At 37.3% G+C, this 19,168-nt stretch overlaps 1 protein-coding gene across 1 annotated transcript in view; it reads left to right on the forward strand.

The window, feature by feature from the left end:
• LOC306638779 (beta-galactosidase-1-like protein 2) overlaps positions 1 to 19,168 on the forward strand; it is a 62,031-nt gene that overhangs the window by 24,702 nt on the left and 18,161 nt on the right. The window contains 6 exon segments of the mRNA XM_079102110.1: positions 7,787 to 7,868; positions 9,343 to 9,407; positions 13,075 to 13,159; positions 13,941 to 14,078; positions 14,767 to 14,847; positions 16,168 to 16,274. Coding sequence (XP_078958236.1) covers positions 7,787 to 7,868; positions 9,343 to 9,407; positions 13,075 to 13,159; positions 13,941 to 14,078; positions 14,767 to 14,847; positions 16,168 to 16,274 — 558 coding nt within the window.

The following is a 19,168-nucleotide window of genomic DNA, read 5'->3' on the forward strand; positions in this document are numbered from 1 at the left end:
CCCTGATGTCAGTCCAATAATTAAGACAAGGTTTTGAGAAAAGGGAAAAAGAAGTTTTTTTCTTTGTTAGCAAAGGAGAAATATAGATGACCAACTACCCAGGGAACAATGATCCCTTAAAAAGGTGATTTAATGCCTACATTTCAGTTGCCCCCTGTCCAGGGTCATAATTTATTTGCAGCTTTGAGAACCATTTTTTAGATCTTTTGGCAACACTGAAGTCTGAATTACTTCTTTCCTCTGGTGTGTGAGCCCAAGGATAGACAACTCAGCTCAGAAAGGGAATAAAGGTAATCTCCCTTCCCCCAGTTATAGGGAGGGGAAGATGGAGAAGAGAAAGAAAGAAATTCATGTCAGTTTTAAAATAAGATGCAGTATCAGAGGAGCAAGGACTATACTCAAAGCATGAAGACTCTGTCGCTATGAGAGCAGATCAATGATTTAGGGAACCTTGTTGTTTTTAAACATAGAGAAATAGATTTTGTTTTCTATTAGTATAGTAAAAGTTGACCTTAGAGAAACAAAAAATCCTTAAATAATTTTAACTTAATCACACACAAACTTTTTGAGATTTACCTTTCACGAACCATTTGTAATTTACTTAGACACTCTATAACTTGTTTATATCCTTAATTTTGTCTTTTATTTCAAAAGAACTTTGGGCAAAAATATTATTTACTTTAGGATAAGAAATTATTTTACTCTACAAGATACTTTATCTTTTAGGAACATTTATTTTTCCCTATTAATTTTTCTTAAGGTATATTTTCATATTTATAATGTTCTTATACCTCTTGTAGTTGCTGACCTTTTAAATTATACATTCTGAAACAATCTTTATGAAATTTCTGAAGTTAGACAAATTACTCCTTTCTAATAAGATGAAATACTTTATGCTTTTCTTATAGTTTTTTCATCAAAACACAACTTGGTTTCTTTTTGTTCCTTGCATGTAGAACAACACATGTAAGTACAGTTCTCTTAGTCACCTTGCTTTTTAGTGAAGACCCAACAATTTATAAAAACGTATTTAATAGACACATATATATGTTGTCTTTTAGAATTTGAGAAGCACAGTCACAGACTTTTAATGTATGACTTAGACATGGGAAGGGACTTGCAGTTGGTGATGTTAAGAATAGAGTCTGTGAGCCATGGGGATGCTGATATCAAAGGATCATTTGTCCACTTGTCCTCCATGGGGACATATTCACTTCCATCATCATTACTGTTTATTCTCCCTCCTTTGGACTCTTCAAAGGAGACACTCTCTTTTCCTTTTCTAGTGTATTTGAAAGTTAACTCTTGGATAACTGGTCTCTGAATACAAATAACAGGAAAAAAACAGGGGTTTAGAAACTCAAGTTAGACCAGACAAGACTAATTGGTACAAGACCAAAGGTGAATTCATAAGAAAAACCTTGAGCTCAGCAATAGACAGAGGCTTTGAGAAATTGGCATAGCCATAATTACTGTAGAAAAGACCACATACATCTTTGCACTTTTGGATCAGATTAGATTAGCCCAGATATTTAAATAATGTAGGAATCCATGAAGTCCTTAGGAAAAGATTATCAAGAAAAAGAAAACATATATATGGGATCTTTTTCATTTTCCTTACCTGAGCCCATCTAGAGAGAAGAGAAAACCATGTGGCAATTAGGATTTTCCTTGACGTTGCTGGGCAAGTTTTGTCAGCTTCCTGAAGTTGAGTCCTGTTATTTGGGGGCAATGCCAGCTAAGTTGTCCCTGAAGCAGAATGTGAACTTCTTAGGCATCCTCAAAAGAGACCTGGTAGAGCTGGACTTTCCAGATTCCCTTCCTATTTTCTTATTTCTCTAGCATTTAGAGAGGAACTTGGGAAAGAGCAGAATCCCAGAGTATAACAGAAGAGAAGACAGTCTTTTATATCCCATAACGGCTTTGATTTAAAAGTGACACTTTCTTTTTTTTTTTTTTTTTTTTTTTTTGTCTCAAGTCAGTTTGGGCACTTGTTCATTCAGCTTACATTCCAGGTGAATATTAGGCAGGCAGCTAAGGAAAAGGGAAAGCAGTCATTTTGAGCATGAAAGGCAAAAAAATTATACATAGAGCTCTTTTGACAATTTCCCCCTTTTTGTAAAACAAATATAGCTGTAAGATGGTGTTAAAGTTTATGTTTCTCTCCAGAGGCCGTTTTCCCATCCCCTAGTTGGTAACTGGGCCAGGCTTGGGTGCTGAAAAATATCAGGCATTTCTTTTTCAGTGTCTTGAGAATCAAGTTGATCCAAAATTTTCAAAACAGGTATATCCTAGTATTTTTGGTCTCCTCTTCCATGAGTGGCTATGGAAAGGATTGAAGCCTGCTGGGTTATATGTTCTGACCCATATGGCTTAAAACCCTTTGAGGGAGTATTTCACATCTATAAAGACAAAAAAGGAGAACAAGGCATTCCCTGTCATCTCCCTTGTTTCAGCTGTGCCCAGGACATCACATGGTATCTCTCCCTCTTCTGTGGGCAGCCAAAAAAGGTGCAAGCTTCCAAATTTATCTGCCCTTACAAAGGTGTGACTTGTAACCCTGTGAAATCATGACACCCTTAGATGTGTTATTTGTCTCCTATGATAAATCCTGGTCTATTTGTGCTGAGCCCACCACCAGTTGAAAACCTTTTGGAGGGAAAACTGGGCCTCATTCAGAATGAAGGATATTAACTTATTAATAATTACTGGAGTTAGAGGAGGGTATTTACCAGCTGTTTGTGCCTTTAAACTTTGTCTTAAATGTTCCCTTCGTCTTTTGGATCCTTAAACTCACAGGACCATGGTATCATATTTGAATGCTGCTCAATTTGAATGAGAGGCAAGCCTGGTAGTGCTCTGGGTGATGTCCCCAATTGAGAAATGCAAATAATCTAGCTCCCTGAACTAGGTGAGATAAAGTATAGTTTGCTGTAATTATGTGAGAGCTTTTTTCCCTGCAAGATAAGGGGCAATACAAAGGAAAAGATGTCTTGTGGAATTCCAGAGAAAGCAGCTTAATTTTGAATCCAGGGGAGCTCTATCTTTATAATCTCCCTGTGTAAGATGTGAACACCAGGAACAGGCTTGTGATTTGAGTTCCAGAAAGTGGTCAAAAGCCTGTAGGTTCATAGAGAGACTTTATTTAGGCACTTGATAGAGAGAAGGTGAAAGAATTGAGGGTCAGTAGGACATATAGAGTAGTTAGGACATAGAGTAGTAGTAACCTGCACACGAGGGCATACATAGGCAAGAGACATAGAAGGAGAGAGACTGTTTGACTCATGCTCTGGTAATTAACAAGTCATCTCTTTCCCCCAAAGACCTTGGATCAGGCCAAGACTTTGTCTCATGATCTGTCAGTCTTCAGGTGAGGGGCCTATCCACCATCAGGTCAAGTTTGTCAGAAGCTGGAAGCAAGGAACAAAAAGACAGATAGAGGTTGATATTTGGTACTCCTGGGAGCTACCAGTGTCACACTCAGGATATGAGACATTTGTGCAGCACCAAGGAATCAGCCCAGTCTTTTGCCTTCAATTGTCTCAAGCCTTCCTCTGTCCCACACACCAATTCTCTCTCACAGAAAGGAAACTGAAGCAAATTAGGACTGACATTTCTAATACCTAGGCAAAGGGGGATTGGTCCTGCCAGCCCAGGAAGCCTGTTATCTGAATCTTGTAGACTGGCTATTCACTCTTTTTTTTTTTTTTTTTTTTAACATTGTTAAGGCTTTTATTTGTTTGTTTTTTATTCTTATTAGTTATATGTGACAGTAGAATGTATTTTGACATATTATACATATAAGGAGTATAACTTCCCATTCTTCTGGTTGTACATGATGTGAAATTACATTGGTTGCCTATTCATACATGCACACAAGAAAGTAATGTTTGATTCATTCTACTGTCTTTCCTATTCCCAATTCCCCTCCATTCCCTTTATTCCTCTTTGTCTAATCCAAAGTACTTCTAATCTTCCATACTCAACCCCCATTATTGTGATTTAGCATCTGCTTACAGAGAAAACATTTGGGCTTTGATTGTTTGGGACTGCCTTATTTCACTTGGCATTATAATCTCCAGTTCTATCCATTTACTGGTAAATGCCATAATTTCATTTCTTTTTATGTCTGAGTTGTATTCCATTGTGTAAAAGTACCACATTTTCTTTATCCATTTATCTGTTGTAGGGCATCTAGGTTGGTTCCATAGGTTAACTATTGTGAATTGAGCTGCTATAAATATTGATGTTGCAGTTGTCACTGTAGTATGCTGATTTAAAGTCCTTCGGGTATAAATTGAGGAGTAGGATGACTGGGTCAAATGGTGGTTCCATTCCAAGTGTTCTGAGGAATATCCATACTGCTTTCCATAGTGGTTGCACCAATCTGCAGTCCCACAAGCAGGGTATGAGTATACCTTTTTCCCCACATCCTCTCAAACATTTATTGTTTCTTGTGTTCTTGATAATTGCCTTTCTTACTGGAGTGATATTGAATCTCAGTGTAATTTTGATTTGCATTTCTTTAACACCTATAGATGTTGAATACTTTTTTCATTTATTTGTTGACCGATCATATTTATTCTTCTATGAAGTGTCTGTTCAGTTCCTTAGCCCATTTATTGATTGGGTTATGTGTTCTGGTGTTAAGTTTTTGAGTTCTTTATGTATCCTGGAGATTCATAATGCTCTATCTGAGATGCAGGTGGCAAAAACTTTTTCCCATTCTGTAGGCTCTCTTTTCATGTTATTGTTTCCTTTACTGTGAAGAAGCTTAAGTGACTGACAGATGCCTGTTTTTATAAATTTCAGAGCAAGAGGACTAAACATTTGAATGGAGCTTAGGGCTCCCAGAAAAGGCAGTGAATCATTGGTCCATTTTACTCACCCTTCCATAGATCCTGGATGAGCCCCCAAAAGATGCAGCATCAAGCAGGACTGGGTGGGTTTTTTGTTTCATGAATTTGAAGAATGAAATCCATGGACACAAGGGTGAGAGCAAAGTAACAGGAATCATTAGAGTAATAGAAAGAAAGCAGAGCCAGGTGCAGTGGCGCATGCCTGTAATCCCAGTACCTCAAAAGGCTGAGGTAGGATTGTGAGTTCAGAGGCAGCCTCAGCAACTTAGCGAGATTCTGTTTCTAAATAAAATATAAAAATAAGCACCCCTGGGATTAATTGCCAGTAAAAAAGAAAAAAAAAAAAAAAAAAGGAAAAAAGAAAAGGAAAGAAAAGAAAGCAGAATTCCCAAAGGGGGATGGGTCCCAAGAAAGGGTTGCTAATGGGTATCTGTTTTCTAGGGGTTTATGTGAATCTCCAGAGTTAAGGAAGCTAGCCATGACCCAATCCTGAGTAAGGAATTCAGTGTCCAAAAGCTCTTCACACATACTTTCATCCAATCAGGGTATCATGCCCTTTTTTTTGGACAGGGATCTCTGCACTCAGCAAGGTATATCTCACTATCAGTTTCCTGCTTACACAGGAATTGTTCTGACCTTGATTATGCCTGACTTTTTATGTCTGTAGTTTCTCAAGCCTGCTACCTAGAAATCTGACATTGGAGGAGCCCATTTGTCCTATCTGCCTATTTTAACTCTTTCTCCTGCCTCAATAGTAAAATCACACTCTATCTAACCAATATATATATTATAGAATAGTACCATAAAACATAAATATATTTATATTTTCTAGATAATAAGAAGGGAAAAAGAGACATTTTAAATTTCTTTTCCTTTTTTTCTCAAACTGAAGCATCTTCCTTGTGATATACCTGACTGTTGCTCTAGTTGAAGAGTGCTTGATGACTTTTAAATATGCACATTAGCCTAAGGCCTACATTATCTTTGGATTCCCAGTAGAGGGGAGGTTGTCTCTATTTACAAAGAGAAAACCAGCGGTTATTAAATCAATCTCTCTTGTACCAGGGAGGATCATGATAGTCACATGGCTCCCTGAATGTACATGTCTTAAATCACTATGTATATTAGATAAAATTTCCTTGAAAGATCTTATCTAGCGCAAACTTGTTTATCTGCCAAGCAGTATAGGGAACCCAGGAAAAGTGCCAATCATGTTTGGTCCTTGAGTATCACAAAAACACCAACCAATAAAGGTATGATTTTCTGATTTTGTTTTGATTATTTATTTCTAGTTCTTTGCCAAGAGTTGTCATTTTTTCTTTTAATTCCATGAACACATTAATTATATCTATTTCAAAACCTAAGTCTCAGGGATCTGTTTCCTTTGTAATTTTTCTTATTGTTTCCATAAAGTATAGTCTAATGCATGTCTAATCACTTTTTTATTGAATGTCAGACATTAACTTATGAGAACAATGAGACCATTTGAGGCCTTTTGTCACCCCCTGGATTGATTCATTTTTGTTTCTGACAGGTATTTGCAATGATTTGAAACTGAGCTGTCCTTGTGAAATTGAATTATAGTCCACCCCTTTTTCTAGGGGATCGCTCTTCAGGTCTTGGCTGAAAAGCCTAGGATTTTTCATGGTTCTCTACTATGGTGGTCCCCAAACTGCAGTTTTTTCCTCCAAGTCTTATAATACTCCTGGAAACCCTTCTAAATTTCTCAGACTCTCAACTGATACTTTAGGAATGAGCCTCTGGCTCATGGGAAAAGCAGTACCAAATACTAGCTTCTTTTCTCTCTAGGATATGGGCCCCTCACATTCTACCTTACATATGCAGCATCTCTAAATAAATCTTTAGAAAATATCTTGTCCAGCTTGTCTAGTTTTTATTAGAAGGAAGGTTCACTGGATATGAAAAATCTATCATCCCTAGAAGTAGAATCTGTTTCTATCCCTATGAATTATGAATCATGCATTCTGATTTGTCCAGGACATTCACAGGATGCTAGAATAATTGCTATCACCTTTCATTCTCAAGTCTTCTAGTTTTGATATGCCAGTAAGCCATGTTGGTCACAAGGGCTAGAGATGAAGTACTGCATTCTTATAGTATCTACAGAAGATGGGATGGATAACAGTAATTGATAGATGACATTCTGGCTCTTCTCACTCGAGTCACTTCTCTGCCTCACCTGTTTTTCAGGAGTCCATAGATCTACACCAACTCATAGTACCCAGTAAAGGGTTCAAGGGATAATTGCAAGAACATTTTCTCTTTCAGGATTTTTTGTTTTGTTTTGTTTTGTTTCGCTTAATTTCATACTTGGTCCAAAAGACAAAGTACACCTTTGGCTTTTCTTAGTATCCATGACCACGGTCTTAGTTTTTCACCCCCAAATTAGATAAGTCTTGCTATCTTTGATTTTGAATCTCCCCAGCACTGATTGTAGTTAAAGTAGGAACATTAAGGGCTCATGCAGCAAAATATGTGACTATGGATGGATTTAGCAACAACTTACCTGTCTTTGCCCATTGAAAACAGCAGAGGTATGTGTGAATTTGGCCCATGGGACCTGGTTAATTTGGATGACAGTGGGGACAAGAATGTTTATCTTAGGCTCTGACATACTGATAAAATCCAGAATTTAGGTCCTTAGGGAAAGCACTGTATTAGGTGAATGTAAATAATTCCACTGCCTCTTCTATGAACTTATAGTTGTCACTTTGGCTCTGTGACTGAGGCAGAGATGATATTCCTGTTTTAAATTTCTAAATTATAAGAAGTTGGATGAAGAATTAGACCTTCTTTTCCATGCTTCAACCTCATTCTAGTATTTTGTTATCATATTTTTTTTTCTGTAAAGAAACAATTCCATGGAACCAGGGAGAGTCTATTTGCCTTTCTGAATTTATTCCTAGGCTCTGGAGAAAAGAAAGGTCAGCGTGCTGCTCATGACTGCTGATAGTGGACTAACACTGGAAAAAGGCCACATAAAAAATGGTACAGTTTTGGTTTCACTTTGTGTCCTCCGGTGGTCAATTCTGAAAGAGCAAGAGTCCTTCTGACATTCATCATTCCCATCTCCTATGAGGAAATCTCATAGTCTTTAGATGAAAATGGTGGGGAGTTGAGGTCAAAGCTGAGTTAGTAAGTTAATCATTTTTTTTGTTGCTGTGACCAAAACACCTGACAAGAATAACTTAGAGGAGGAAAAGCTTATTGAGGGCTCACAGTTTCAGACATTCAGTCCAGGGTTTGCTGATTTCATTGCTCTGGGCCCAAGATAAGGCAGGGTATGATGGACATCACGATGGAAGAATCAGTGGTCTACTCATGGCAGCTGGGAGACAGAGACGGAAAGGGGAAGTGCCCTCAAAGGAAACAAACCCTTCCAGGAGAGCTCATAGTGATCCACCTCCTCCAACGATATCCCACCTGCCTATATTACCACCCAGTCAGTCCATTCAGACGAGGATGGGCTGGTTATAGCTCTCATAATCCAATCATTTTGCCTATATTTCTGCAGTAACACGGGAGCTTTGAGGGAACACCTCATATCCAAACCATAATAGAAGGTTAGACCCTATCTTCCTGTCCCACCGGCTGTTGTCCCCAGAGCAGTAACAACACAGAAAATTTACTCCATCTTCCTTAATCCCTTAGTAGTCCAGAAGGGGTTCTGACTGGGATCAGAGTAAAGGTTGTCTCCAATGCTATCATATCACTCTGATTGAGAAACAGAGCAGGTGAGTGTCAGAAAAATAGCAATGCCCTGAACCCAGCCCTGGGAGCTCTTGGGGTAAATAAATTCAGAAAATCAAGCAGTGCAGGAGGATGACTGTAGCATGTGCAAAATCCTGGAATTAATTCCTAACAGAACTGAAAGAAAAAAAAGTTGGGAGGGATATGGATTACAAGGAACAAACACAGGTTGATATGTAGGACATGGTAAAGGTAACACAGAGACAAACGAAGACAGAAAAAGCATAGGATTGTGGCCCTGTGTGATAGAGGACATACTTAGTATTAGAAGGCCCTTGTCTCAACCCCAAACAACTCCTTCAAGCCACCAAAAGAGGTCAAGATACCTAGAGTCAAGTTTTAGGTCTTAGGTGATTTATTTTTCTGAGCTGAATTTCTTCATTAGGCCTGTCTATTCATCAGTATCACATGGTAGTTTATTTGAACTGCCCTATTACTTCAAATTCACTATAAATGCTAAGAGAAAGAATTTCTTTGAAAGCCCTTTGTATATTACATGTGGGTTTTATTGTGGGATCATATCTTTATTGTTAGTCACCAAATGAAATGTCTGAGAGTTGTACATGTAGGAGGTGCTGAACCCAGGTCTCCAACTTGGTTCTGGTAGTATGTCATCTGTAGTTTGGGGACCCTGGTAGAGGGGTGTGACAAACCCTCGGTTCTCAGCCAGGTCACAGCAGAACTATGCACTGTTTCTCCTTTCCCACCATAGTGCTGATCACTGTCCACATGAAGAATGTAAAGAAAGAAACTTATAAAGAACTCTCTTCAATTCAGGTAAGGACATTTTAGAGATGCAAAATGTTAGCTCTTTAGTTGGGGGAATTCTCAGCAGTTATTGGTTCAGTTAAAAGTTTAATCAATGCCTAGTCTAGGTGGTTTTAGGATCAGCTGAATCAAATTCACATGCTCACAGTACCAGGTCCATAGCCCACAGCTATAGAAAGTCCACTGTAATTTGTTTCCAGTGCATTTCTTACACTTGACTAAGAAAGTGAACACATGAAACACAGTTTTGAGAGCAGATATAATATTAAATGAATATAAGGAAAAAGTAGAGGTTTTGAGCCCCCTACATTTTTTGTGTCTGTTTTCCATTAAAGAGACTCTTCCCTAAATTAGACAAGGTAGAACCCACATAGTTAAAAGGTAGCAAAAACCTGAACTAGATGAGAAATTATAGGTTTTAAATTTAGAAATTTGAATTGAGTACTTTTTTCTTTTTGACTGTTTGAGTCAGTTTTTTCACTAGGCTCTAGGTATACATTGGTCAGAAAGACACATTCCTTGCCTTGTAGAGGCTATATCTAGATTTTTTTTTTTTTTTCTGGGTGCTGGGGATCGAACCCAGGGCCTTGTGCTTCCAAGGCAAGTTCTCTACCAACTGAGCTATCTCCCCAGCCCCAGCCATATCTAGATTTACTCACTATGTGTGAATGTCATCTTACTATCTTTGTTCTGACTGATAATCTCTTGAGAAAGGATGGACAAATCATGCCAAACGTGGTGGCACATACATATAATCCCAGCTAGTCAGGAGGTTGAGGGAGGAGGATCAGGAGGACAAGGCCAATGTGGGAAACTTTGATCCTATCTCAAAAGAAAATAAAAAGGACTAGGGATGTACTTCACTAATAGAGCATTGACCCAGCATGTGTGAGGCCCTGGGTTCAATGTTTAATTCCCAGTAATGAAAAAGAAAAAAAAAAAAGAAAAGAAAAGATGGACATGTCCAGATGAAAATTCTAGGGACAAAAATGCAGAAAGGAAGCTATCCAGCTTGACAATGTGTTCTTGACAGTGTGCTGCATGTAAGAGATTTGGGAAGTTATGTTTCACCTAAATAAATCTGTGACACCTACTACCCATAGTTTTTAAAACTTGGGTTTTATTGACAGAAATGATATCATCACATTTCTCCATACTGTAAGAACACATTTGAAGCATTCATTTTTTTGGTTTTTGTATTTTTTTCTGCTGAGTCATCATGTCTTAGGTGACATTTTAGCAAAGCGGAATACTTTTAGCCGACATGGTTTAGAGATTATCTAAAAATAAACTAAAAGAAATAGGAATGAGTGTCATGTTAAAGATAAGACTCATTTAATGGGCATCTCCAAAAGTTTAGAGTACTTTCATATGAAAGGGAAATTCTTTTTAATTCCATATAGCAAAATTAGTTTCAATGAGACAAAAATTAATGAAAAACACATATTAGCTCATTATAAGGATTATAATTTTAACAATCTGATTTCTCCAAAAATGAAATGAACTGCCTCAAGTAGCAAAGAAGACTTTTTTTGTATAGGCTTTTGAATTTTATTGAATAAAATGGGCTTTTCTTGGATTTTTACAGTTGTAAAGCTCTCAAATTGTCCTTTTGATAATGTCACTTTGCAGATTTATAGGAAACTAAGAAATCATTAATAAATAAAATCAATTTTTTTCATTAAAGACTTTGGAAATGTTAGAATTGAAAGAAACTTTAGAATTTACTTTTATATCAAAAGAGAATGCCCAGCATAATAGTTCCTCCAATATTCAGCATTCATTAATTAACTCCTTAGTAATTTGGGGGATATAAGTCAGAGACACTCTCAATCTACATTAAGTAAACATTCTTATTACTTGCTGCAGGTGGTGCCTGGAAATTGATGATGTGGGCAAATATTATTATTATTATTTATTTTTTATTGTTTATTATATTTAGATATACACGATAGCAGAATACATTTTGATTCATTGTACACAAACGGAGTACAACTTTCTTTTCATTTCTCTGGATATACACAGTGTAGAGTCACCTCATTCATGTAATCTTACATGTATGTAGGGTAATGATGTTTGTCACTTTCTATCATCTTTCCTTCCCCCCATCCCCTACCCTTATTTCCTTCTATACAATTCAAGGCAAAGAATTCTTTATCATTAGAATAATTAAGATGGTCCAATATTTAGAGAAGGCAATGCCTAAGTGAAGTGAGAAATAATATATTAAAAAAACAATTAAAAAAAAGTTTCTAATGTAAAAAACTGTGAGTCTCAGTCTGCTTGGACAACTATAACAAAATATCACAAATGGAGAAGCTTATAAACAATAGAAACTTATTTCTCTTAGTTCTAGAGGCTGGAAAATCCAAGATCAAAGTGTTGGAAGATTTGATATCTGGTGAAAGCTATTTCCTGGTTCTTAGATATCACCTTTTTCTGTGTCCTCACATGGTGGAATAGACAAGGCAGCTCTGTAGGGCCTCTTTTCATAAGGGCACTGATCCTTCATGAGATCACTTCCTAAAGGCCCGGCCTCTTAAAAATACCATCACCTTCAGGGCAAAGATTTCAACTTAAGAATTTGGAAGGTTCACAAACATTAAGACCATAGCACTTTGATTTGGGAATCCTGTGAGACTGAGAGGAAGTTGCAGGAGTTTGAACCATTTAGTCTCAGTTTAAGTAATCTTAAAAAATTGAGAACATTATTGTGGAATTTAATAAAATTTGAAAAATCTAAAGATTGCCAGGCAGAAATAAAGATAAGGTGAAACTATATAAATATGTGGTGGATCAAGTTGGCAGCTCAGGTGTGAGCATGAATACTGTAGAGGTTCCAGTGGAAGTATCCCAGAGTTGGAGACTGTGATGGTAATGACAGCAGAAATTCAAAGAACAGATTAACTTTACAGTGCTAGAAGGAGCAGAATTGAAATGACCAACTGTAGAATACAGCTGGGATAGAGAGACTAGCAAATCCCCAGGGACTGGAAAGAAAGGAACTAGAGGGTCCACTATGATGGCAAGGGAAGAGTGAGCACTAGAAGATGTATGAATAAACTGGGATTTGGGGGAATTCTCTCTCTCTCTGTCTCTCTGTCTCTCTCTCTGTCTCTGTCTGTCTCTCTGTCTGTCTCTCTGTCTGTCTCTCTCTCTCTCTCTCTCTCTCTCTCTCTCTCTCTTGCTAGGGATTGAACCCAGGGCCTCATGCAGTCAGGCAAGCACTCTACCACTAAGCCACATCCCCAAAACTCTAATGGGGAATTCCCTTTTAAGGGAATTCACCATTTTCAGTATTCATTTGTTGAATATTTTTAGTGCTCTATGTCAGTTATTTCCTTACTAGACCTCTACTGTGATCACTGAAGAGAATGAGAAAAATTCTATTTCTAGAAGTTTTCAGATTCTATTTCTAGAATGTTCCAGAAAGGGCAATGTTGAAATAGCAGTTGATTTAACCAAACCTTAGGTAAGATGAACAATGAAATTACAAGAGGAATAACAGAACAGAAAAGTGATATGAGAATGGGAGAAGAGAACTCAGAGTTTATGAGCAGTGATAGGATACTCTGAGTTGCAAAGGGGTATGAGAACTAGACTTTACAATTCCCTTTTAAGCAGGGGCTTCTAAGTTATATAAAAATTTTCTAATGTGTTTCTTGGATTTTCTCAGGGTCGTAGCCCTATAATGATGACGGTATACACAGTGACCTCTTTTGACTCATGGGGTGTTGCCCACCACAGTCTAGATGGACCTGGTGAGTTCTCCTTAGTTCCTTTCTCAGAGAACATGTGACACAGATGGCACTGATCTGTTTGTTTGCTTGTGTCTTCTGATTAGTGTATTTGAGATTCAGGGGTAAGACTCCTACATGCCATAGCTTTATAAACATTAACGTAATTAAGCAGACATCTGAAGGTAGAATGACCACAGAGAATGGACATCCAAGATATCATTGTAATTGAAATTTAATTTTTAAGTTTCCATTCTAATTATATTTATTGAGGCTATAAAAGTGATCAGAATGAATGTTCTGACAATAGGGGAATTGGATGAAGGGAGGAAGTTACCTGGCCCCTTATTATCCGATCTTGATTCTCCAGTCCTCTCTGGAGAATCGTTGATGATCATTAAAATGGATTTTAAAGTGCTATGATTTCAGACCAATCATGGTTAAAAGTAAGACTTTCAGAACAATAAACTGAACATATATGTATCTAAGACTAAAGGTCACAAGCATATATATCATATGTGCAGTTTATGCTAGAAAAAAAATCCTCCCAAAAGTTAAGCCCAGAGGAAAAAAGATAATAAATGTCTTTGGGTTATGAAAACCAACCTTGAAATAACTCCATTAATCCTTTATTGAATGGATTGGAATGAATCTTCAATCATCTCACATTTTCTGGGTCTGAGATTTTAGTGGATCTTGAACATTTTAGGACTAGGTGATTTGAAAATCCACGAGGGTCTATAAATTCTCTCAAACTCAATTCTGTCCCCGTTTTTTTTTGCCTTTTCTCCCTGCCTCTGTGCAGTGCTACTCAAGGACGTGCGTGAAATGTTCAAGCGTAGGTTCTCCTTCAACTTCTATATGTTCCATGGTGGTACCAACTTTGGCTTCATGGGTGGAGCTCAACATTTGAATGTTTACTACCCTGTTGTCACCAGTTATGGCAAGTACCAGACCCACAGAATTGTCTTCAACATATGCCACCGCCACATTGGAGACCGAAGCTTTTTAGGTTAGGCCCCCAAAGACAATCTCTGGAACTGTTCATCTGTTTTGCCATTAACATGTGCTGGGGATTCAGGATTAGATATTTGTTCTTGACAGTACTAAAATTTACCTACCATGAGGATCTGGGCTTTCAGGGACTTTTCACGCAGAGAAACTAGTAGCCTAATCTTGTTCATCCGTTGTACAGACCCTTGTCTTTGACGTTTTCTCCAGACACAGTTGCTTTGGGTATCCACTAATGTGTCCACAAGTTTACTAAGACACCTTCCTTAGAAAGAGTGAATGAAAGAAGAGAGTTCACTTAGAAATCGGATAGGAAGGACAAACCAATGGATCAGAGGACCGTGGGCTCTCAACCAGGTCTTGGAGGGGCACCCAAGGACTGGGACTGTCTGCTTCTTATTGAAAGCCCTGCAAAGCTTTACAGATGTCTCTGTAAACAGTTTGAACAACAAGAATGTGGGATTTTCTTATCTAGTATCCCAAGTTTTTTTGTTTTTTCTCCTCAGAGCTGCTGAATTAAGAATCTTTTACTCAGTACCAAACTCTCCTCTCTTCCTGGGGAAAGAAACTGAAGCTGGGACTTTCTTGGGGAAAACAACAAAATTTTCTGTATTTTTCAGAGTATGGGGCACTGCTGAGAGAGAATGGAGACTACACACCTGAGTATACCACATTTCAAGAGTTTTTTCGGTCTGTTATAGGTACTCAGCAACAACCTCAATCTGAATGGTGACTTGGTCTTCTCAAGTGGGAGGGAGTGAGGAAGTGGATGAAGATCTTTTGGGGAGAAGTTCAGTTTGCTCCAGTTTATTTTATCAAAAGGCACTGGGAGTATGCACAAGATATATAGGGTCTGCTGCTATTTTTTTTAATTGGTCTAGTTGTACATAACATTAGGATTCATTTTGACAATTATAAAGGCAGGGAATATAATTTGTTCTAATTCAGTTCCCAGTACTTCCCCTTTCCCTCTCCTCCTCCCTCCCCCTGTTCCCTTCCTTCTACTTTACTGGTCTTTCTGCTGTTTACTGATAGTTTTTAAAATTAGTGTCTTGTGGATATACATGATAGTGAGATTCACTGTGGTATATTCGTGTGTATACATAGAAAATTTAGGTCAGATTCATTCCCCTATCTTTCCCTATCCCATCCCTCCGCCCTTCCTTTCATTCCCCTGTATCTATTCTACTGATTTTTCTTCTAATTTTTTTTTTATCTTCTCCTTCTTTTGGATTAGCTTCTGCATATTAGAGAAAACAGTCAACATTTGACTTTTGGGACTGGCTTATTTATTTAGCATGAGAGTCTTCAGTCCCATCCATTTATTAGCAAGTACCATAATGTCATTCTTCTTTATGGCTGTGTAATACTTCATTGTGTGTGTGTGTGTGTGTGTGTGTGTGTGTGTGTGTGCCTGTGTGTGTGTATACACTATATTTTCTTTATCCATTCATCCGTTGATGGTCACCTAGTTCGACTCCATATCTTGGTTATTGTGAATTGTGCTGCTATAAACATTGATGTGACTGTGTCACTGTAGTATGCTGATTTTAAATCTTTTGAATAAAGTTGCTCAGCACAGGACCATGTTACTTGGTCTTAGTTGTACATGGAATCCTCTATAGAACTTCTAAAATCCAGAGATTCCAGGTCCTTCTCGGAGCTATTATATAGGTATGGTATATGACCTGGTTGAAAGGGGAAAGGAGATGGGGGATTCTGCAAGCATGTGCATTTTCCATTGGGCTTTAGAAGATGCTGGTGAGCAGCCTGGTTCAGCAGGTGGTATTGATGTGCCCCCTCTTCTTCCAGGATAGAAAGGCCCTAGTCTCAGACTTTAAAGGTATGATAGGACCCTTACTTAATCATTTCCTGCTTTGACTCCTCTGGAATTAGGAAGTTATGCCCTGTGACTGGGCCCTTTGTTCTTGATGGCTTTGGGATAGCAGGGTATCTGGTGTCTTTGAATTGGGTTGGGAGAGGGTCCTGGAATGACCCAACTTTGTGTTTTCTCATTGCAGTAGCTCCCATGCCCCTCCCACTAGATTACATACCAAAGAATGCCTATATGTCAGTGACACTGTTATACTTCATGACACTGTGGAGCATGCTGCCCTACCTGGACTTGGTGAGCATTTCCTGGGCATAGACACATGGAAAAGATTTTGGAGAAAAGAGAGAATTGAAATAATAGAGAGTAAATGAATAAGGAACAAAAAAGAATCCTTAGAGGTGTTGGTTCCTTCTACCAATTTTACTCTTTAGATAAGAAACCTAGAATAGGAATTCAGATTAGAAATTGAAGAAAAAATAATTAGGGAAAAACTGAATACTCATTCTATAACACTCATTGAATATTCATGTTTCAGGAACCATATTATCAAGATGCTCTTTTGGGCAACTCCCAGTCTAATGAGTAAGGAAAGTGAATGAAGAACAGTTTATAGGGTTATAGGTCACATGGAACAGGAACTAAGACAGCACAGTGTTATCAAGGGAACATGCTGTGCTAAAAGGCACACAAACACTGGAGTGACTCATTGAATCTTTGCTCCAATATATACTGGCTTTGAGACCTTAGGGAGATCATTAAACCTCACTATCCCTAAGTTTCCTCATCTGTAAAATGAGACTCCTAATTGTTCTTACCTCGTCAGATTGTATAGGAATTCAGCAGTTAATATCTGGATTTGTGTGTGCGTGTGGTACCAGGATTGAAAGTGTGCCTTTACCCCTGAGCCACTTCCCTAGCCCTTTCAATTTTTAAAAAATCAGATTCTCATTAAGATTCTGAGATTGAACTTGAACTTTCAATTCTCCTGCCTCAGCTTCCCGAGTCATTAGCAGTACAGGCATGCACCATCATGCCCCATGGTGATTTGTTTTTTGCATAATTTGATGACATTTTTAAAAAGTGGAGAGAATAGTGAGGAACCCCCATGCACCTAACACCCAGACTCAATTTTATCCATACAAGGCTCATCTCATTTCACCTATACCCTCCTTTTCTCTCCCTACCCTTTTCAAGGTTATTTTAAAGCAGATCACAGATAATATGCAATTCCAGCTATAAATCAATATGTACAGCAAAAGATAAAGATTTCTTTTTTAATAAAAGCAATAAAACATTATCACTCTTAAAAGTAATAACAACAATAATTCCTTAGAATTATTGATTTGACAGGAAATGTTTAGCAACTAACTCTAAGAAAAAACTGTTGCATAGTGTTTGCTGATTTCTGTGGGATAAAAATGCCCACCATGATTAATTTCAGGCTGCTACTATGATGATGCTGATCACAGGCTGGGAAGATCCATCATGGGTGGTTGTCACAAACTCATACAAGTTGTATCTAACACACCACTATTGAAAATCATAAAATAGCCAGTACTTGAATTTCTCAATTATCTTATAACTTTTTTTTAGCATTGATTTATTCATGTCAGGGTCCAAATGAGGTCCATTTCACCTCATCTAATATGTCTCCTTAGTCTCCTTTAAAGAGTTTTTTTTTCTTTTTATTTTATTTGATGAAAAACTGTATTACTTGTACTATAGAATTGCCTGCAGTGTGGGTTTTGTTTTGCATATTAGATCCCCACTATGTTAAGTAACGTTTCTAGACTCACATTGTATTTCAATTTGATAGTTAGATCTAAATGTTTGACAGGATTTAAGTTAGGATTTTTTGTTGTTTTTTTAAAAATCTATTTATTTGTAAGTATACTTTGTAGGTAGTGTTGTTGTACTTTTTATGCATTGTATTCCAGGCACATAATGCTGGTAGTTTCTGGTTTCATAATTGATCAGTGGGTTCAGGAGTTGTTAGTTTCCTCTCTTCATTTTCATTTTACCATCAGCCTTCTACCTAAAGATTTTATCAGCCATTGGCAGTTATTGCATTAAAATTTCTTGTGGTGAGAATATTTACACTACAGAAATGCAAACACTACAAATCATTGTTGTTTCTTCCAGAAAGATAGTTGCTAAATGTTTTCCAGAAAATCACTAATTTTAGAGAATTCTTATAGTTATTACATTTATTGTTGTTATGATGATTTTGTATGTTTTTAAAAGAGTTCTAATTTTCTGAAATGTTTATGGAATTATTTGTAGTTGAAATCCTATGGTATCTGCTTTAAAATAATACCGTAAGGGGTTGGGAGGTAATAGATGAAACAAGCTAAGTCATGTCTTGATAAATTAAACCAATATTTCATTAAAGGTCTTAAAATGGTATTATTCTTTTTAAATTTTTTATTTATTTTAATTAGTTATACATGACTAATCCTGCAACTCCTTCTGCATTTATTGACTTGAATTCTTATACCGAAGAACTCAATTCATCATCATTGTCTTCTTCTGACATATAGTTTATATAGAAACATCAGGACAAAAGTTCAAGTATTTTCTTTTATCAGAAAAATGATTTTTCCTACATATCATCCAAAGATAGCCAGTGAGTTGTTTTTCTGTTGTTCTTTGTATGGATTATAAACTCATAATTTTTTAACACATTTACCCATTTTCCACCCTATTGTAGTCTCTTTTTGATGCTCGAACTATCCCATCTCAGGCCAGCAGGAACCCTTCAAGTTGGCTTTATGTCTTCTTGATGTGATTCCCATAGCTTTTGATATCTTATTTGGTTTTTGGTTTCTCTGGATGTTTTAGACTATATGGCTCCAGAGACCTAGAATAGTCTATATTTCTCCAAGAAGTTCATAAGGGTCATTTCTTTTTTTTAATTTGTTCTTTTTAGTTACACATTACTGTAGAATGACATATCATACGACATGGAGTATAACCTCCCATTCTTGTGGTTGCATATGATGTGGAGTTACACTGGTTGGGTGTTCATATATGAACATAGAAAAGTTAAGCCTGATTCATTCTACTGCCTTTCCCATTCCCATCCCCCACTCCCCATAAGGGCCATTTCTGTGTGCTAAAAAGTTTGAATATTTCTCTGGAAGCTATGAGAAGCCATCATAAAGTAAAGATAGGAGTTTCTTCCTCAT

Source organism: Sciurus vulgaris (assembly GCF_902686455.1).
Source record: "Sciurus vulgaris genome assembly, chromosome: 11".
Classification (NCBI taxonomy): Eukaryota; Metazoa; Chordata; class Mammalia; order Rodentia; family Sciuridae; genus Sciurus; species Sciurus vulgaris.